At 43.0% G+C, this 22,277-nt stretch overlaps 1 protein-coding gene across 1 annotated transcript in view; it reads left to right on the top strand.

Moving 5' to 3' along the window:
- Positions 1-21,964, top strand: part of LOC133121827 (thrombospondin-2-like) — a 28,623-nt gene extending 6,659 nt beyond the window's left edge. Inside the window, exons 5-22 of the mRNA XM_061231329.1 lie at positions 1,634-1,836; positions 2,492-2,632; positions 2,724-2,817; positions 4,592-4,762; positions 5,853-6,029; positions 7,346-7,519; positions 8,733-8,860; positions 9,356-9,508; positions 11,312-11,530; positions 13,312-13,419; positions 13,649-13,808; positions 14,683-14,801; positions 15,438-15,672; positions 17,643-17,870; positions 18,234-18,505; positions 19,044-19,141; positions 19,257-19,396; positions 20,186-21,964. Of these exons, the coding sequence (XP_061087313.1) occupies positions 1,634-1,836; positions 2,492-2,632; positions 2,724-2,817; positions 4,592-4,762; positions 5,853-6,029; positions 7,346-7,519; positions 8,733-8,860; positions 9,356-9,508; positions 11,312-11,530; positions 13,312-13,419; positions 13,649-13,808; positions 14,683-14,801; positions 15,438-15,672; positions 17,643-17,870; positions 18,234-18,505; positions 19,044-19,141; positions 19,257-19,396; positions 20,186-20,193 (2,828 nt within the window). The 3' untranslated portion in view covers positions 20,194-21,964. The remainder of the gene's footprint in view (positions 1-1,633; positions 1,837-2,491; positions 2,633-2,723; positions 2,818-4,591; positions 4,763-5,852; positions 6,030-7,345; positions 7,520-8,732; positions 8,861-9,355; positions 9,509-11,311; positions 11,531-13,311; positions 13,420-13,648; positions 13,809-14,682; positions 14,802-15,437; positions 15,673-17,642; positions 17,871-18,233; positions 18,506-19,043; positions 19,142-19,256; positions 19,397-20,185) is intronic.
- Positions 21,965-22,277: the final 313 nt, after the last annotated feature.

The raw sequence follows: 22,277 nt of genomic DNA, 5'->3' as shown, positions 1-22,277 counted from the left end.
TCACTCAGCAGAGCCACCCAGCTGTTTCTTTTCTTTTTCCATTAGCGTGCCAAAAACAATAAGCCATGTTTTAGGTCCTCCCCTTCCCTCCCTGGTCTGATAGGCTTAGGAATGCGGCCGGCTCTCATCTTCCCTCTGAGGGGTCATTTCGCAAATCCGCGGAACTCCGGAACGTTTACACCAAATGGACCTTTGTCTCCTTTAGCACGGACTGAACATCCTCAGAGCTGGGCACCACGGGACAGATCCCCCCGCCTCAGAGTAGCCCTCTTCCCTCAGCCCAAAAACAGGCGCTCCTATCCAGAACCACACACGGCTCTCACAGTGTAGCCCATACAGTTAGGCTAGATTAAAAAATGTCAGTAGTTCAGTTGCACAATTAAAAACATTTTGTCATATTGCTGTAAAAAACAATGTGAAGTACATTCTCCCCCAAAACATTTGAAGTTTCTTTGTTTAATTAATTGTTATTACATTCATTCTTCTTTCATTTTCTGCAGCTGTTTGTCATTGTGGTTCATCTTTTACACAGTAGGGTTCAACACCGGGAAACACTGGGAATTCCCTCCCAAACTATTTACCATTTCCAGAGAAATGGGATACAGGTTAAAACATTTTTTTCATTCCCTTACAGCATATATATATGGTTTAATTTTATTAAAATATCTGCAACATCTGTTTGATGTGCTTCTCATGGTCCATCCAAAAAAAAGAGATCAGAAATCACTTGAATGCAATGTCCTTAAATGGAATCTTGAAAGCACACCTCCAAAGGGAAAAAAAACGCTTCACGCTATGCCTATTTTGTTTTATTTAGCCTATAGGCCAATGTCTATTTTATTTTAGCTTATTTTATTTATGATTAACCACTGTCTGTTTTATTTATAATAGGCCTAAAGTCTATTTTTTCTAGTCCAATTTGTTTATTTTTGGTTTACAAATTTGATTTGCAAAGCAAACAATATCAATATCATATTGTTGTATTGAACCCACTGATTTGTCTAATGTTTAGAACGTCGTTTGTAGTGCTGTAAAGTAAAATGAAGAAATGTTCTGTGATGTGAACTTTGAGTGATCCTAAAATTGCATGGCTTAGCCTTGCACCAGCATTTAAACGCTAACAAGACATGGCTTCCGTCTCTGCTTATTATAGTGACTACAATTATAAATGCCAGATTACAGTTTTTTAAACCATAAACAATTGTTAAACATCAGTTCCACAAGTCTGTTCTCATAGCAGGAAAATGTTTTATTTTATATTACACAACAGCTGGTTCCGACCTCGCAATGTGATTGGCTGAGAGACATTCGAAGGAATGACACTATCTCTCGATAATCCCAAACCAAACTGCTTTGTTTAAGTTCAGTTGATTCATTGTATCAGTGATATAAACTCTCGAAAATAACCTTGTAGCAGTGTTGGTGTTGTATAAATGCTATAATACAGTGCGCTCAAAGTCATGAATTACTGCAAAATATTGCCGCTTCTGTGTTGATCTACGCAGAATGGCAGCACGGCAGTGACAATATCTCATAGTAAGTCACTCCTTCATTATTGCATAATTGGGAAAAGTCCCTAACAGCCCGTGTTCTTCCTGACGCCTTCCTCTCCCTTCCCTCCTCCCCTTCCCAGAGGTGGAAAACATAGTGAGCGACAGTGGGGAGGACGTAGGATCCTCCATCACCACCAACCTCATCGGGCAAAAGACGGACGCCCCCCAGGGGGGGGGGGACATGCTGTGCGAGCGCTCATGCGAGGAGCTCACTAGCCTCTTCAACGAGCTCAAGGGTCTCCGGATCGTGGTGAGCAACCTCATCGACGGCCTGCAGAAAGTGGTGAGTCCTCCACTTGTCCCCCAGCAACAGGGCGTGCCTCTGATGGGAGGCCACACCCCGGCAACAATGTAGTCACAACCGCTGGTGCTCCCAGAATCTGGCAGGAGCCACATTCACCGCATGCCTAGGGCGGCCTGTAGCGTAGTGGTTAAGTTACATGACTGGGACACGCATGGTCGGTGGTTCTAATCCCGGTGTAGCCACAATAAGATCTGCACGGCCGTTGGGCCCTTGAGCAAGGCCCTTAACCCTGCATTGCTCCAGGGGAGGGTTGTCTCCTGCTTAGTCTAATCAACTGTATAGGAGCTTTTGCCAAATGCCATTAATGTAATGTAATGCAGCATTATCAGCGCCCAAGAGCCACAGTAAAACTACAGTATTGATTGATTGTTGTGGTGCGTGTGCGCGTGTGTGCGTAGGGGCAGCTGTAGCTTAGTGGTTAAGGTACATAACTTCCCGGTGTAGCCATAATAAGATCCACACCACCATTGGGCCCTTGAGCAAGGCCCTTAACCCTGCATGGCTCCAGGGGCGGGTTGTCTTCCGCTTAGTCTAATCAACTGTAAGTCGCTTTGGATATGTAAGGTAATGTAATGTGCACGTACGTGTGTGTGTGTGTGTGTGTGTGTGTGTGTGTGTGTGCGCGCTCTCTCAGACGGAGGAGAATAATGTCATGCGCGAGCTTCTGTCCAAGATGAAGAACCCCAAGGAACAGCAAATGTGCTGGCAAGATGGCCGTCTGTTTGAGGACAAGGAGGAGTGGATCGTGGACAGCTGCACTAAGTGCACGTGTCAGGTAATACTGGGCATGAGGTCGGCGTCATGGCTACAATTAGCGCTGCGCCATACCTCCTGGGTGGGCTAATGAAAATGTTGTTCTCTCGCAGGAGGCGAAGGTGGTGTGTCGCCAGATAACCTGTCCTGCTGTGGCTTGCGCCAGTCCGTCCTTCATCGATGGGGAATGCTGCCCTGTATGCCTCTGTGAGTATTCACCTCATTGTTTTCCCATCTTTTACCCTGTTTCAGATTCTAATTCTCCCTTCTTTTTTCCTGTTTCATGTCATTCACCAATCTCTAAGCCTGTTTTAGGTCCTTAGTCACCCATCTTTTGACATATCCTTATGCACATGTGTTTTGGTCTGTTTTAGTCTTTATTCAGTGTCTGCTTTTTGGCCTGTTTTAAACTCTCCTTCGTCCCTCCTTTGACCTGGTTTAGACCATGAACCACCCATGTTTTGGCCTGTCTGTATCCTTATGAACTTTTATCTGAATCTGTTTGAAGTCTTTCTCACCTGCCCGTATGCTTCTCATAATTGTCCATCATTATGCATCAGCCTTCTGTGATGCTTTAGGACCTAAAGCAAACTAAAGCTTTACAAACAAAGACATCACTGAGTGGTCTGAGAGGTCTTTCACTGAGTTCTTCTTCAAATACAGAGCGTAATTTCTTTTTCAGATACAATCTTTTCAAAAGCCGTCGGAAGTGGGATTCATGACCTCCCTGTTTCTTGAGATATAGTAGGAAGCAGTTTTGCAGTAAATGCATTCTTAAGGGTTAACCACACTTTTTTATGTCCTTCTATCATTTGCATATTACTGGGAAGTACTGGGTTTAGCCCTGCGCTGAAGTGGTCATGGTGGGTTGAACATTAGCAATGATCTTCCTGCTTCAGATTAAGATTAAGACCCAACAAACATTCTTTCCTTCCTTCCTTATTTTTTCCCCTCTTATTTATGCATTAGACATGAGGTGAGAAATGTAAATATGTTGTTGAAGATGGGTCAGATTACTAGACTATGGAATTTCGTTATTCTTTTAGTAAAGAATAAAGGTCCTTGCCCTCAGTCCAGTTTCTGTGGTAAAATTTCCAGCTGTGTAAATATGCTAAATGTTAATGTAAAAACATGTAAAAACATTTGGCATTATACAGTATCATTTCCAAGACAGAAATAACTGGTCACAGTAACTGCAAGGTTACAAGTCTTGGTCCTGGGGTTCCAGCCAGCCATCTGGCAGTTTTTGTTACTCTGTACTTAAAGGAACACTGCCACGCTTGTTTCAGTTGAGATTATTTTGATTAAATGCTTAAATTATGTGTGTAGGCCTTTTTTAAATCACCATCGGTATAGCCGAAAAATCCAAAAACTTGTTCTGTGTTTCCCGGAGGATAACGGGAGCTCAGACTCCACCCATGAACACAGAGAGGTTTATGAGCGGCCACCCATCTAGGCGATCACATGGTCTCCCATAAACCAGTCTCTGCGTTCACTGGACGTGTTTAGGAAATATTTAGGAAACAGCTACACTGACGGTGATTTTAAAAAGGCCTACACACAGAATTTAAGCATTTAATCAAAAGAATCTCAACTGAAACAAGCGTGACAGTGCTCCTTGAATTAGCCAATTAGATCAGTTGATTACACAGCTAACTCACCACACCTGGTTACTTGGGTCTCAACAGGGTAGTGATTTTGAGTGAAAACAAAAACAAGCAGACCCAGTAGTTCTCCAGCACCAGGGTTGGAGACCTTTGGTCTAAAGTCACCCTGGGAGTAATGACAGTGTACAGAGGGAAAAGTTTAAAGTCTAAGTCCCAAGATTAGTTAAAGTAATCTCGGGATTTTTTTGTGCCCCTTCCCCTTTCTAACTTGCGTATGTGTCTGTGTCTTCATGTCTCTGCGTCTGTGCCCATGTGTGGACATCGGCATTTCTTCTCGTGCCCGCGTTTCTGTCCGTGGCCCGGCGCGCGGTCAGTGAAGGACAGCGAGGATGGCTGGTCCCCCTGGTCGGAGTGGACCGAGTGCACGGTCACCTGCGGTACCGGCACTCAGCAGAGAGGGCGGTCCTGCGACGACACCAGCAACCCCTGCGCGGGTCCCTCCATCCAGACCCGCAGGTGCAGCCTGGGAAAGTGCGACAGCCGTGGTGAGTCCCCGCCACATCACTTCCTTCCCTGTGACCACTCCTGAATCCGGATCTTTCCGGATACAAACAGGCCGGTCCTTTCCCGGAGGTGTACTCTGGGAAAAGTAGTCAGATAATTATGACATGCAGCAGTGGCATCGCCACATCACTGAATTATTGTTCTTCTGAGATGTACAAAGGCAAGAAGCACTGTACTCCGTAGACACTCAGTAGCATTCTTATAAAAATCTCACACTAGTTTACACCAGTTAAGTACTAACACTGTACTGTAGGCTTTTTATAGGCTACAGTGGAACCCCCTCCCCTCCCATTAGTTCAGAATTGCCGACTTCTTCCTCAGAGGTTAGAAATAAACTGCTAGGGCCTGTGGCCCAGAAGGCCTACCTAGATTAATGACATTGTTAAATTGGACATATAATTATCACCAGTCGTTGTAAATTGGATGAATAACTCACTCTGGGAGGGAAAACAGTGAAGACCTTACAAAAAAGGCAGAAGAACATCTAGAAAACATGTGTGTATGGGTGTGTTTGTGCCTTATGGCTCTATATACAAGCTTGCAGAAATTGTTATGATACAACATATTATATCATGACAGATCAAAGGGCACATTTGAAATATGGGTATGTGTTCACACGGGGAAACCCACATTCGGTTGTGTGGAGTATTAAATGGATCAATGAGGGTGCGGTTGACCTACATTACAGCCAAGGCAAAGCTCCTCGCGTTTGAATTATAATGTAACAACCAGACCAGACCCGTAGTCAAAATGAGTTCTCTCTGTCCCAAATATGTGAACTTACTGCACAAGCATGTGTATCAAATGACTATAACACTGCTTTCTGTCTTTCTGTTTGTTGGGTCTGCCCAAATTACACTCTGCCTGCCTTTGTTTGTCTATGTGTTTTTGCTTTCTGTCTGCGTGATGCTGTGTTTGTCTGTCTTTGTCTGTCTTTGTTTCACATTTACGTTTGTCTGTCTTTCTGTTCGCTAGACATCGTCTGTCCTTGTCTGCTTCACATTAGAGTCTTTGTCTGCCTTTATCTGTCTGCTTGACATTGATGGCCCTCCGTCTGCCCGACTGTCTCAGTTCGTCAAGACGGCGGGTGGAGCTTGTGGTCTCCATGGTCATCATGCTCGGTGACGTGCGGCGAGGGGCAGATCACCCGAATCCGGCACTGCAACGCCCCCATGCCACAGAGGGGGGGCAAGGACTGCGACGGCAATGGAAGAGATACCCAGCGCTGCGAGGCAGAGCCCTGTCCCAGTGAGTACGGTGTCCCTGAGTGGACAAACCTTTGCTCTGCGCTCTCTCCGAACACATTTGGCACAATAGAGAAGACCTGATAACACATCCACAAAAATCACCCCCATCACCACCACCACCCCCAAAAGAAAACATTCTCCAAAAATTCATGGTCTGATTCTGAGCCAAAACGAAAACGCTTGTGAGAATGTGCATGTGCTCTGGTGAGGTCATTTTTTCCAGAACTCTCCAGACCACAGCTGAGAGGGCGGACGTTCGGCAGCGAAAAATGAAAGGAGGGAGTTTCCGCTGAGAAATCATCAGTTCTATTTGAAATCGACATCAGAGACGCCGATAGTGCAGTCTGATTGCAAGCCCCCTTTCAGGAATCAGTCGGGCTGTGGGAAAATCTCTGTAGGCCTCTGTAGGGAAAATATTAAAGAAATTGAGCAAACTTAAGGAGGTGGATGAGTACTGTCAGGATGTTCCCTTTATTAGAGAAGTACAGGATTGATGTCTTGGTGCGTGTTTTAACAGTTAAATCAATTCACAGTTATTGATTTCTTGTTTCTTTTTGCACATATCCTTAAAAATCCAGAAGTAACTGTGTAACATGCAAGTATAAATGGTATTGCTTATCCATATCCATAGTATTGCTTCCAGTATTCTGCCACAATGTAAGGTTACAATGTAAAGTTACTATAGAAAACAACTACTACTACTAATCATAATTATTATTATTATTTATTTATTTTAATTTACTTAAATACAAAAAAATGGGTGATCTGATACCAAAGGTGCTATGTTCTAAGTATTTTAACACATCATGTAAAGTGTAAATACCAGGGAAAAAAAGCTGAAATTCAGAATTATTTTTTATCTCAAAGCCAAATGTATTCAGTGTATTGCAAAAACAAAGGAATTGGCCTTGCTGTTCCAATACTTTGAGGGGACCGTATTCTTTACATCCATATCAGGTCATCTATGTAGGCCCTTTTTATACATACGTCTCCCCATTTTAGCAGACCAAAAGTTATTGTACAATTAGCTGTTTCTTGTCCAGCTGTATATAGCCAATATAACAAAAAAGTGTTGCTGTCCAAATACTTTCAGACTGCACTACATTTGAGATATTTTAGCGATTTACACCTTGACCAATTATGCGGTTGGGAAATTTTTTATATGGAGCCCTGCCGAAAAGTGCAGTCAGCAAACAATGCAGAATTTTAACCGGAAACCCTCCGTTTCAAGCCAAGTGTCCTTTCAACACCAGACCTCTGCTGGCAGCCTGGCGGTTTGTGACACGTTTGTCGCATTTCCTGTCTGTTTGCGCTCAGTCGATGGCAGCTGGGGGCCCTGGTCACCGTGGGCGACCTGCTCGGCGACTTGCGGTGGAGGTCTGATGGGTCGAAGCCGGGTGTGCAACAGCCCCAAGCCTCAGCACGGGGGTAGGAAGTGCCGGGGGGAATCCACCGACAACGATATCTGCAACAAAGAGGACTGCCCTGTCGGTGAGAGCCGCATCCTTGCTCCACACCCCACCTCCATCCCTTCCGTGCCCGCCAAGGGGACTGTCTGAAATAGACCTATGAAGCAGCTTCACAGTTTTCTGGAGCATTTTACACCAAAGCACTAGACGTGGGCTTCACAAACTCTATCATGGGTGAAGAAATGATGCAGTCAATCACAGTCTTTTTTAAACCAATCAAGAGTCAGTGAGTTAGTGATCACATATTGTGTCCTCCCAGTCGGCCGGGGCCTCTCTGCGTGGAGTTTGCATGTTCTCCCCGTGTTTGCGTGGGTTTCTTCCGGGTACTCCGGTTTCCTCCCACAGTCCAAAGACATGCAGGTTAGGCTGATTGGAGAGTCTAAATTTCCTGTGGGTATGAGTGTGTGAGTGAAAGGTGTGTGTGCCCTGCGATGGACTGGTGACCTGTCCAGGGTGTATTCCTGCCTTTCGCCCAATGTATACTGGGATAGGCTCCAGCCCCCCTGCGACCCTGTTTAGGATAAGCGGGTTAGGATAATGAATGAATGAATATTATGTCCCATTATTTTCCTATGGATGTAAGAACAGCCAAAGTCTTTGACCATATTGAGGTACAGACTGAAGACTGAATGGCTGCACCTTTCCCTCCCTACCTCACTTCCATGATTAGCCTTGTGTATGCCATGGATTATATTTGCAATTATGTATAGTTATTGTAGTACTTGGGGTATTGTAGCTGCCAATCATGGTATGCTAGTTTCTAAGTTGATGAACTCTTCAAGGGTTCAATTTGTATCTATGTGATCATGCTAGGACTCGGAACTGTACTTTCCTCTAGGGTCCTCAACGCACTTGTCCCTGGGTTTGATTTACACTTCATTGTACATCGCACTGGATAACAGTGCCTGTTAAACATCTGTAATGCAATGTATTGTGATCTATATAACAGGATCCTAAAATTGATATGTTTTTCCTGTTGTTGAGAAGTGATTTTAGCTCAGCCAAAGTGAGAAATATAATACAAATATTGCATTATGGGGAAGCTTTTACAATCTAACAAAACACGCAGAGAAGTTTACAAACTTTCTATGCAGCAGAACATACCTTCTACCATTTTTTAAGGTCAAATTATATTGAAATAATAGCAAGCATTAAAATGTTTCACTATAAAGTAGGTATACAAACACATTTAGAGGTAAATAAGTTATACCCAGGGTGTGTTTATCCTTTAACAGATGGCTGTCTCTCGAACCCATGCTTCGCTGGTGTGGAGTGCAGCACCGATACCAATGGGTCATGGGCATGCGGGTCATGTCCCATGGGTTACCGTGGTAACGGCACCCACTGTGAGGATGTGAACGAGGTAAAGGGGACGGTCTCGAGCCAAAGACCAAACCAACACGAAACTGTGGCTGTGTTCGAAATCCCAAACTTAGCATACTACTACGCATACTACATTTCAGTGAAAGTCAACCTGCAATTTAGTATGAGCAGTATGGTAGTATGCGGTTTCAAACGCAGCCTGTTTGTGAATACAGAAGCATGCGACCAGCAGCTGGTGCAGACAGCATGATTATTATGGATAACGAGCGTAGCTGTGTACATTCCGTGTTAATTACACAACAATCCCGAACCAAAAATGACAGAGTTTAATCACTGCCCTGTAACTGCTACCAAATACAGAGAGAGATGGAGCCTATGAAAGTCATGATTTATTACAAAACTCACCACTCTCTCTCTCTCTCTCTAAATTATCTTCAATTATCTTCAAAGAGTAAAAATTATAATTATAATGGAATTATAAAACTCTCCTTTCCCCATCTCTCTCTCCTTCTCTGCCCCACCCCCTCCCCCACAGTGTGATATGGTCTCTGACTTGTGCCACAAGGTGGGTGGAGTCCATCAGTGCGTCAACACTAACCCTGGCTTCCACTGCCTGCCCTGCCCGCCCCGGTACAAAGGGATCCAGCCTTATGGAATGGGAGTAGAGGCAGCCAAGAAGAGTAAGCAGGTGAGGAAACTTGTCTGGATGCTACGTTTTCTGTGGAGAATTACACAAGTATATACTGTATACTTCACATAAGATACCTCACATACCCCTTAAATTATAACATATTGCCCTATTAGAATATTCATTGGATTAATATAATAATAATAATAATAATAATAATAATATTACATGTGACAACCATTAAAGTAAAACATAATTTTATCATATTCCCAAGGCCAGTTGGGGCCTTGGGAATCAAAGTGGGAATTAAGTGCTAACATTTGTGTCGGGAATGATCAGGTGGCCTGAGATGATGATCAAAAGAGTCGTATGGCCATGTGACCAGCACGCTGGGGCTAACACCTTAGTATTTTTTCTTTTTTTGAAGTAATCTGTGATCTTTTAATGGCTTTTAATGTGTTAGGGCCTCTACATAACATCTCTTCAGAAGGATCTAGAAGGTGTCAGTAGGCTGTGGGCTCACCCTTTTGAGTGGGAAGACGATGACATCATACAGGGAGGAATCCAGTTACAATGTCACTGCTCTGTTTTCTCCTTGGACACATTCACTTCCCTTGTCAGCTTGACCCTGGTTCTGCGTTGCCTGATTTTATGATTTTCTTGACTGACATATTATGCCTTTCTCCATAATTTATCTCTTCGTCTGGAATCCAGCCTGCAGAGACATGTGTTGCTCACAGGCTTACCTAAATGTATCATATTTTTTTTTGTTTGTATTGCTTGAGAGGCACAGCAGTAGCCCGGTATCTCCAGTCCTGTAGCACTTTGAGGTGGGGGTGGCAAAGGTGGTTTCAGTAAAACCATGAGATGAGATGTTTTGTGTGTCACATGGCTACACCCCCCTTCGTGACCTCAACCCACCCCGTCCTCCTTTCCTTCTTCAAGTTTAGATTGAAGGAAAAATGTTGATGAAAAAAAAAATCTAAAATGCCAGCCAAAATATTTGGCCCAGGATAAAAAGATATTCACAACATGTTTTAGGGCGTACTTTGGAGAGATAGGGGGTTGGGGGATTGGAAGGCATTTTCAGTTATTTTGGAACTCATTTCTGAAGCTGGCAGAGCATGATTTAAAGACTCTCAAAAGCTGTGAAACCTGTGGAATGCTCAAGCCTGAGGCCTTCCCCCTCCTGAAAGTGATGCCATCACGACGCCAACTAGCCTGAAGCAGACCGTTTCCATCGATAACAGTTTTTCTTCTCATTGTACATCACTGAGGCAGCAGATTGGCTCTTGAACCACACTACATAAATGTGAAGAAATAATAATAATTTGTAATAAAATTAAATAAATTAAAGCCGGGCTAATTAAATTAAAATCAGGGTATAGATTTAGGGTGTAGATTTTGAATTAGTTATGAATTAGTCAGGAATATGAGCTGCCATAGATTTAGACGTTTGGATTGCTTTATTGCGTAGTGGTTAAGGTATGTGACTGGGACCCGCAAGGTCGGTGGTTCAATCTCCGGTGTAGCCACAATAAGATCTGCTTAGCCGTTGGGCCCTTAACCCCACATTGCTCCTGCTCAGTCTAACCAACTGGATGTCGCGCTGGATAAGAGCGTCTGCCAAATGGCATTAATGTAATGTATTACGTTACAGCATCATGCCATTTCCCTTCTCTTTCGTCTCTGTCCTTCCCTTTTTCTTTTCACTTTCACCTCCATCCCCATCTATCTTTCCCTCTCTTTTCCTTTCATCCCTCACTCTTTCCAATCTTACATATGCTTCACGCTCAACCTCTCACACTTCACACTCTCTCTCTCTTTATTACCCATCGTCCCTACACTCCCCGTCCCCCCCAGGTGTGCGAGCCACAAAATCCTTGCAAGGATAAGACGCACAGCTGCCACAAGTACGCCGAGTGCATCTACATCAGCCACTTCAGCGACCCCATGTACAGGTGCCAGTGTCGCATCGGCTACGCCGGAGACGGCATTGTCTGCGGCGAAGACTTCGACCTGGACGGCTGGCCCAACCAGGACCTGGTCTGCGGTGCCAATGCCACTTATCACTGCAAGAAGGTACTGTTTGTTGTTTTTTGTATTAGCTATTGTATTGTTGTACTCAGGGTATTCTAGCTGCCAACTGTGGTATGCTAATTTGGAAGTTGATGTATTCTTCAAGGGTTCCGATTATATCTGTATGGTTACGCTAGGACCCGGAACAGTACTGTCCTTTCAGGTCCTCTTTGCACTTGGACTTGTGTTTGATCTGCACTTCGTTGTACGTCGCTCTGGATAAAAGCGTCTGTTAAATGCCTTGTAATGTAATAATGTAATGACCGCCACTGTCAGACAGCGCCCCCCTTAGGCCAGGAGGTATTACTGCTCAGCATAGACTGGAGAATGTGTCTATATCGCGGGGACGTTCCCCGGCCGCCGTAGGTGACTAAGCTGACAGACTGCAGGGAGGGAAAATGCCGTTTGGGACTGACTGTCCGAATTGATGAAGGACATCGCAACAATGGGGCAGTCCTACAGTTCTGATGTGACTTTCCAAGCGGTCACTGAAACTCTGTATACTATTGCTTAACTAGTTATAAAACAATACCAGTTCGCTATCAGTAACAACAAGCAAATTAGCTATTACCAACATTTACAAATCCCGAATTCCCAAATTTACAAATATCCACCTGAGGCACAATGCTTGTGCACTATGCATCGCTACTATGTTTGTATTGCCTATATTTTATCATAAGTGGATATTTGTAAATTTGTCAAGCTAATTTGCTTGTTGCTACCGATAGTGAACTGATACTGTTTTATAACTAGATATGCAGTCTTCGCTTGGATAATAAGCAATAAAAGCTTATTGATTGGCTGTGGCAGTTAGAACTAATTTTCATCCAATGAGCTTGAATTGTTGGACAGCTGTACAATGTTACAGAGTGACGGCCTGACAAAGGTACACTTTGAAACCATAATTTAAGGACTATAAACATAGGCAGATTGTGAGTCAACATGTCTGTGAGCCTTTTTCAATAATAGGAAGGGATTCACAATGGTCTTGTAACAATGTTTTAAGACAAAAATCTTACCTAGTGTACCTTTAAGAATCCCTATTTCAGTCCGAACCAGCATAGGTGTGCTCATTTGGAAAAAACAGAGGAATGCAGAGGTCATGCCTCCAACCCCCCTGGCCAAAACCACTGTGTCAGTCAATCAGCCTTAAATCACACTGACAGAGAGGTGTGGGGTGACCATGAGCACTCAATAGGTCAAACTCTGATTTTCTTATGGAAAACAGCTTGTGAATACCATGCTGAGAGAATACCATACCTAGCCAGAAACTGAAAGCCCATACATCAACACCACAACCTTGTATTAGAGCTTCTAACAAATGAGCGAATGGCTGGAGATAATCAATCCAACGAGTGAATGATCCTACTAATGAAGGGTGTAAACAAGAATAAAGGTTCAAATATTTTAACTGGAGAGGAACTCGCTTCAGTCTCAGAGCAGTGATGATACGACCTTGGCATGCTAGGAAATGCTGTCCCGGTAGTGTTACCAAAGCAGACAAGTCCGAAGCTTTATTTAGAAGGTAACAATGCTGGCTTAAATATGTTTCTGTTCCCGCGTGGCAGTGTCCCTGCCTGCTTGCAAATCCTGGGCAACATTGCTCTGGTGTGGATTATTTTATAACTGAAATTCAACATTGCAGACTGTCAGGGAGCGTGCTCCCCCATGGATGATGAAATGGTATCAGGGCTTCACAAATGAGAGGGAGGTGAAAGATGATGTCTCATCTGTGATAGATTACTCATTAATGAACAGTTACATTTAATTTGTTCTTGTTGCAGGACAACTGCCCTAAACTGCCTAACTCAGGGCAGGAAGACTTCGACAATGACGGCCAAGGAGATGCCTGTGATAACGACGACGACAATGACGACATTTTGGACGACCGGGTGAGGTCAACCACCATTGCACTAGGATCAAAACATGTGATTAATGCAAAATCCGTTTCACTTTTGGTTTTACCCCTCCCTTGTTGTTACTGTGGTCTTCAGCCATAGATGTGACCCCAGAAATCCTTTCCAAGTCGGCTCAAAGGCTCACCCACCGATGCCAGTGAAACGCATGGCGGCCACATTTTGGAAAAGATCGATTAGGTTTCTCTCCTTGTGCTTTCTTCAGGATAACTGCCCCTTGGAGTACAACCCACGGCAGTTTGATTATGATAAAGATGATGTTGGTGACCAATGTGACAACTGCCCATACGAGCACAACCCCACCCAGATAGACACAGACAACAACGGAGAGGGAGATGCTTGCGCTATCGATATCGACGGCGATGGTACGTCAGCCGCTGACAGTAATCCGTTTACATTCACAGTTTGCAAAATTATTATTGCTTGCCTCCTAATTGCAAATAATATTGATGTGAAATACTCATTTTTAGATGTTTTGTGAGGTCTGAGAAAAAAAGACAGGACACAGGTTTTAGAATGTAGTGATTTGTGATTACCATTGATGATGACATTTATATTGACAGTAAAACAAATTGTGTTTGAAAGGACCCAACAGTGATTTTTGGTATTTTACGGCATTTGGTAGAGGCTCTTATCCAGAGTGACGTACAGTTGATTAGACTAAGCAGGAGACAGCGCTCCCCTGGGGCAATGCAGGGTTAAGGGCCTTGCTCAAGGGCCCAACGGCTGTGCGGATCTTATTGTGGCTACACTGGGGATCGAACCGCCAACCTTGCATGTCCCAGTCATTTACCTTAACCACTACGCTACAGGCCACCCCATTTGGATGGGGACATACACTGCTCATATACTGTCTGCCTCCCAGTCAGTACTTGTCCAAACACACTCACATTCTGCCACTGTCTCTTTGATGGATGATCACTTTCCTAAAGGGCTGAAAGGAAGGAAAGGAAGCACAGTCCTGCATTTAGTCCTGCGTGTGCGTGTGCGTGTGCGTGTGCGTGTGCGTGTGCGTGTGCGTGTGCGTGTGTGTGTGTGTGTGTGTGTGCTCGTGCACATGTCTGTCTTTATGTGAGCTAAAGCATTGCTTTATGTATCACTTAGTTAAAACTCATATGAGGTATTTGTATCAATGGGAAAATGTATTTATTCTGGACATTGGGATATTGAGAAGGTAGAAAGTCTGACATAAATAAGGTCAAAATAAAGAATTTGTATGTGTGTGTTTATTATCTCCAGAAATCCTGAATGAACGGGACAACTGCCCCTACGTTTACAATACTGACCAGAAGGACACTGATTTAGATGGTGTTGGTGATCAGTGTGACAACTGCCCCCTCGTCCACAACACAGACCAGGTAATTTTTGAAGCAGTTTAGATGTAATAATAATAATATAATGTTTTATATACAGTGATCACTTTATTAGGTAGACCTGTACACCAGCTTGTTAATGCAAATATCTAATCACCCAAACATGTAGAAACAACTAAATGTATAAAAGCATGCAGACATGGTCAAGAGGTTCAGATGTTTTTCAGACCAAATGTGTGAATGTGGAATAAATGTGATCTAAGTGATTTTGTTTTGTGGAATTATTGTTTGTGCCAGAGAGGGTGGTTTGAGTAACTGCTAATCTCCTGGGATTTTTACACACAACAGTCTCATTCAGTGAGTAGTAGGTCTGTGTGCAAAAGCATGTTGTTAATGAGAGTGATCAGAGAAGGAGGGCCAGACTGGTCGAAGCTGACAGGAAGGTGACAGAAACGCATACACTGAGTGTATATGGCACCTTTCTCACACTCATCGTCGCTTTTCAAAAACATATAACAGGTCAAATGCATGCGGCACCTATACAGAGAAATAAAAGCATAAAACGGGTCATAACAGCAGAGCTGTGATGCTTTAAGTGTGTCAATGATCTCCAAGAGAATTGCAAGGCACTGTTGAATTGCGGGGGCCTTTTGACGTGACCCCAAGCCCCTTGCCCGATAGGCCGACAAAGACAACGACCTTGTGGGAGACCGGTGTGACGATAACCAGGACATCGACGAGGACGGCCACCAGAACAACATGGACAACTGCCCGTACATCCCCAACGCCAACCAGGCTGACCACGACAAGGACGGCAAAGGCGACGCCTGCGACCATGACGACGACAATGACGGGATACCAGACGACCGGGACAACTGCAGGCTGGTTCCCAATGAAGACCAGCTGGACTCTAACAGTGAGCACTGTGCTATGGCACTGTTTCACACTAATCACAATTAATGCTAGTTACAAACCTGCCTGCCGAAGCAGTCACCGGCCGTGCAACCAAAATTTAAGTTCATTTTCAGTGCTGCAGGTTGTACTCGTATCAGATGTGACAAATAACATTACAGGACATGGAACAGAGGTTTCAAGAATTGGAGAACATGTACTGGTGAGAAACATGTGGTTTTCGCCAGTTCGAAATGCAGTCATTTGGGCTGGACTCATGAGATGTCTATTGAGATGGATATCTTGCATTTGGAATTTCATTTTTGTATGTTGTGGGGCATGTGTGACTTTGATGTGCAACAGATAAACAGTTTGGCAGATAATATACTTTGTTGGGTGGGGGGGGGGGTTCAGACCTCTAACCTACAGTACATTCCACAAACCATCAGGCAATCATTTAGTAGCTGTGTCATCCAGCAAACCTGTCATGTAGAACAGTAGAAGCGGAGACAGCTTTTCGATTACATTTAAATACATTTTATTTCTGGAAGATTCCTCTCAGCCAGGGATACTCAAATCGTATGGTTTTCATTCTTTCTCTTAAACCCATTATGGACTAAGGCACCCTATAGAAAACCCATAGAAAGGCCTAGGAATCGCAATGCAAAAACGGTTGTGTCTTGTAAAACAGTCATATGTTCAAATACAACGCTGCCGTCGCATCTGTCTGTAACATGCAGGTTGCATCTGCCCATAAGGGGCTAATCAGGGACTGTTTTAAACCTGATGCAACAAGTTAGTATAATCTCTGGATTCAGTGACATTATTGAACTTCAGGCAGAAGAGAACCTGCAGTACTACTGACCTTGGGGGCCAGATTTTAGTATCCCTGCTTGAAGATGAACAAGGCTTTGTGGCATATGGCATCACTTATGATAGTCAATTTATTCAGCTGCACAAAAAGACTTTGGGGTTTAATTTTTATAGTAGCTCTATCCAAAGCCAGTGTTCACGTTTTTCATGAAGCTGCATCTATGGCGGCCTGAATCCGGCCACCACCTGGATCACGCAAATGGTCTTTGCCAGTACACTCACTTTTTGGTTGGCAGGACTTGCAGGCAGACTAAGATAATCTGTTTGCGATTAAACTCGTCTGTGTTTTGAGCCACAGGCTCCCAGTCATTTTGGGTGAAGCAGCGTTTTCTCTAAAGAAGTAGACACATACCTTAATAAACCATTGTGATTTATTGTTGTTCAGCACTGAATTACATGCCAGAGATTGCAGTTGGAAGCACGCTTGTCGTTGTTCTCACGTTTGAGAACAGTATGTGAAGTGGCCTGCCAAGTCATTCAGTCAGTTAAGGTGCTTCTCATGTGAGCAAGCTGTGCTCCTTAGCTTAGATATTGCTAGCTGGAGTTCTCAGGCTACTGCTACTGTATACCAGCGCTGCCTAGCTCCTGTTCATGCCCTCGTAGTACCATCAGGGTGAGATTCCCTTTTCCTCTAGTTGATGCTAGCACTGCTGTAATCAGGTATTTTGCTAAATAGTTACAGGCTCATGGGTGAGTGCATCCATCACACTTCAGTGTTCCCGAAATGGCAGGTAACAGTGCCTTGTGAGGAGGAGCCACCCAGTCAACCCCAGGTATAACTTTATGTTGAGTTTGACCCAGACCTGGGTCAAATACGTACCATAATTGTTTTGGATTCAAGTATTGTTCTACAGTTTGTCTGGTGGAACCTATGAAATACTCTCAAAAAGTGCAAACCCTGCATTCTGGCCCTCTTGGTTGGCTCAGTTGCAATAGGCAAGATCAATCGAACATTTGAACATAACATCTGCTTTCAACATAAAAAACACTACCTGTGGTCTGAAGGGTGGCTCGTCCTAACAAGGCACTGCTTTGGTGCATCCTAAAGTCTGGTATCTAATCCACACCAGTGCTTCTAGGGCCCAGAATAAATTTTTCCTGACACTCTGAACCCCTCCTCAGGAGACGGCCGGGGTGACGCCTGCCAGGACGACTTTGACAATGACAGCATCCCTGACATTTTTGACGTCTGTCCGGAGAACAACGAAATCAGCGTCACCGACTTCCGAAAGTTCCAAATGGTGCATCTTGACCCCAAGGGAACGACACAGATCGACCCCAATTGGGTTGTGCGCCACCAAGGCAAGGAGCTGCTGCAGACTGCCAACTCGGACCCAGGAATTGCAGTTGGTGAGTGAGCAGTACTGAAATGTGTACGAGCTGGGTCTCCCAAAATGGTGTCCAGGGACCTCGAGACTTCTCAAGAGACCTCATAAAAATACTCTCCGAATAAATATGCTTTCCAGTCATTGAACGTAATGCAAAGTAAGAAAAGGAGTGTTATAAAGATATGCTTATGACAGTTGACAAGGGATCTCACAAATTACCGTTCAGGAGACCCAAGCGCAAACCAGGGGATATTCAGAAAACATTGTTTGTTCATGTCAAAAAGCCAGGTAATCAGTGCCAAATTGAGTTTGCAAAAGAACGTTTGATTAAATGTGGCCCTTGTCTAGTCTCAACTGTCTTCTATCCTTCCCCAAAAACTCCCAGGTTTCGACGAATTCAACGCAGTGGACTTCAGCGGGACGTTTTACGTGAACACGGACCGGGACGACGACTACGCGGGCTTCGTGTTTGGGTACCAGTCCAGCCGTAGGTTCTACGTGGTGATGTGGAAGCAGATCACTCAGACCTACTGGGAAGAGAAACCTTCCAAGGCTTTCGGCATCTCCGGCGTCTCCCTCAAAGTGGTCAACTCCACCACAGGCACCGGCGAATACCTCCGCAATGCCCTGTGGCACACGGGCAACACTAAGCAGCAGGTGAGCCGGTGCTCTCGCAAGCTGATTTCAGACCAGTCTGAGGAATAGTGCTAGCCTTCTGTCCTTTCCTGATTGAAAAGTGCAGATATTGTGAAAGGTCATATTGACATTGTTATTTAAAATATTAACAACCACTAAATGTACAGAAATGAAAATCCTGTACAAACTGTGTACCACAATTTGTACCAAAATACAATCTTTGTACCAAATAAAACACTTAATTGATAATTTAAATGTCAGGTTTTGATATCATAGACAGTCGCAAACTGGGCTCTGCGCTCAGTCAGTGAGCCGACTAGCGCAATCATTTGTTTGTTTTCTTTCCAATGCAGGAGTGCCTTTATTGCCTGTTACCAAGGTCACAAATATTTAAATTTTTTCCAGCCAAAGTTAGCTTTGAGTCTGAGGGAATGCACTGAACACTGAAAACTGAGTCTGAGATTGTGTTTCTAATTGTGGCTTGTGTCTAATTTTGGGTGAGTGGAGGGGGGGTCCTCATAGTGTTATTAACAATTTTTCTTGTTTGCGACGCATCAAGGTCCGCACCCTCTGGCATGACCCCAAGAACATCGGCTGGAAGGACTACACCGCATACAGATGGCACCTGATTCACAGACCCAAGACTGGCTTCATCAGGTGCACGATCTTGTGATATCGCAATGCCTGTGCCATCTAAAATAGGTGCCCTTGTTTGAGAAATCGAATAGAGCACATCTGGATGAGCCACCTTCTCTCTCTCTCTTTGTTCCAGGGTGGTTGTTTATGAGGGGAAGCAAATTATGGCCGACTCAGGCCCCGTGTACGACAAGACATTTGCGGGCGGAAGGCTAGGGCTGTTTGTGTTCTCACAGGAGCGGGTTTACTTCTCCGACCTGAAATACGAGTGCAGGGGTGAGTTCCAATCCGGTCACCACACCCCGCCAGAAATGAGTCAAACTCCGAAGAACCATGAGCCTCACTTATTCCGCGATTTTTTACACCTTAGTCCAGTGGTCTCGAACAACAACTGAATAAATAACTGCTTATATTAAAAATAAATAACAGCTTCTATTTTTATATACAGCCGTTCAGTGCATATAGATGAATGAGTAATTGGAATCAAGTAAAGCAGTTTGAGACCTCTGCCTTACATCTTAGCTTCAGTTACATTTTCTTCCCTTGAATTTATGATTCATTTTTCTTTGTTTTCTTTAGAAGTGTACTTCTAATTTACAAATACTGCTCAATCCCTCCAGTCTCAATCCCATTGTCTAATGCATTCATTAGAGATGCAATGCAAAAAAAACATAACACTGTCACAAATTCACAACAAGAGTCTCTTTATATACCACAAAATACAAATAACAAATAACTGTCATCCCATTTTTAAGTTAATCATTTAGAATCTGTAGCAACCGTCATTCTACATGTGAATCAATTCAAGTACTCAATAATTTAGTAGTTATTAAAAATCACAGGATAAAACCACCTGAAATGTCATTCAATTACTGATGGTAACCTGCTATGAAGAATTCAAATACATTTTTTTCAACTTTCATTGCAGAAGGGTAATTTCATTCTAATTAGTTTTAATTGGTTTTAATTGAGGGTTTTGAACTGGTGTACCCTATGCATGCGATGCAATGAAAGTTTTGTACTATACTGTGTTGCTGATCCTGTCCCTTTTTTTCTTTTTTGTAGATAACTGAGCTCTATTTGGAGACTGCTCTGGATGGGTTAGTGTCTCTAAGCACAGGTCCCTGATCAGTTTTCCCCGACCATATTCCTATACCCCAAACATTTGCCACAAAAATGTTAAGTCAATTGGAGGTCAGTCCATCTATGCCAGTGATGCAGGGTGACTCAAAATCAGCCACACCATGTTAGTCCTGGTTACTTTACTCCTTCCCCAACTCATCAGCCAATGAAATGCAGCTCCACCCACAGAGTTCTCAGGGCGAATGCCTGCCTTACCTGCCAGTTGAAGAGGTGGGGTTTTTAGGGAGGGGTTTTGAGGGGAAAATAAGATTTTACAACTTGAGACAGAGGTGGGGCAAACCAATCAATCTTATTTCCTCATGTGGATGCCATTAACTTAAAGCAAGTACACCATACAAACAAATTTGTCCTGGGACAAATTATGAATTTTACATTCATAGGTTTTTTTGTTATAAGACCACATATGTTTTCTCCAAAGTTTTTTCCAAGTATTACTTAATGACATTTTTTATTATTCACATGATTATTTTGTTCATATGCACATGTTGACTTCATTACAAAGTAATGTAGGGGATATTAGGGGTGCATGTCACGTGATCTAATCACAAGAATATCACACAAGGATAGTTCTGTTTCATTGGGTGTATTCTGCATTGTCACTGAACTGAAACATTCCAGCTTAATTGCACAAGGGCTTTTAATCGTTACCACATGGTTTTCTGGCTTATTGAATTCTGACCATTAAAGTGTTGCTTTTTTGTCCTAGTTGTCTTTTTGGTTTGTTTAAGGTAATCCCATTTTTTCAAGGGATTATAGAATTGATTAAATAGAAGTGATTAAAACCTGTTTTATTCCTGGGAGATGAAGATGTTTATATTCAGATTGTATTATAAATTCTTCTGTAAATTATTTGTTTTCTTTCCATTCTGAGTTAGCATTTTGTTTGTTTTGTTTTAGTTTTTTGCCAAAGATTGTAAATAATTATTTATTTGTTTACAGAGACAAAATTTCACAATTGAAATACACTGAATGGTTATCTATAAAATAAAGTTTTTTCTCCTTGGATTTTTGCATTTTGATTTCAATTTTGAAAATATATTTCTACAGTTTTTCCTAAAATAGATCACAGAAAAGCTACATTTGTATTTTGAAATTTTTAGTTTTTTCGTTTTTAGGGTGTACAGCATATTCGAAATAACTTTCTGTTACATTAATAAGAACCCAGCATGTGCAGTTCTTTCAGTCCATGAGTGTATACCAAAGTCCCCATGCAATGTATGCACTGGGGGTGTAATCTGAGTATTATTCATTCTGGACTTTGAAGAGTATTAAGGATATCATTGGGAAAATTAAATTGGGTGTGATGATCAAGGAAAATATCCATGGGCATGAAGGGTATCTGGGAAAAGACAGTACTCCAAATTTGGGGAAAAAGATAACTTTGGGTATACCCTGTACCCTACGCCGTATCAAAAGTAATGTATGTCAAATGACAGCAACTTAAAAAAAAAAATGTAGCTAAGCTTAATATCACCAATATTATTCAAGAAATCAAACGTGAGGATCTTTTTCTCAAGCACTATCATTGTATATTTTTACTATTCATATTATCGACATTGCATGATATTTGTTTTACCTTTTTCAAAAACCATTTGTATTCTGATAAAATTTACATTTTCAAAACAAACAAAACTGACATTTGTATGTGCTCTCCATGGGTGGAAATTATGTTGTTTCATAAATAAAGGTTTTATATGTGTATTTTTTGTTTATGATGACTATTATTTTTCACATAACTCCTTTTTATACATAGTAGTAGTAGCAGTACGGTTTTCTGAATCATAAGTCCCTGTTAAATCTAAATAGCCACCATTTCCTAATAAAACCATTGTATGGAAAAACATATCTTACAATTGGAAAAATGTTTCAAAACTCAAAGCTTGTCATGGGGAGACAGAGGAGCTGAAACCGAGAGAGCCACAAAGTGAAAGCCTGGGTTGTGGTTGGTGGAGGGGAAACTGGAGATGTCAATGTGGCGGTAGGGGGTCATTGAGCTGAAGAGCAGTGGACAGAT

This window comes from Conger conger, chromosome 2 (assembly GCF_963514075.1).
Source record: "Conger conger chromosome 2, fConCon1.1, whole genome shotgun sequence".
In the NCBI taxonomy this organism is placed as follows: Eukaryota; Metazoa; Chordata; class Actinopteri; order Anguilliformes; family Congridae; genus Conger; species Conger conger.
This window is presented reverse-complemented; position numbering and strand designations above follow the sequence as displayed.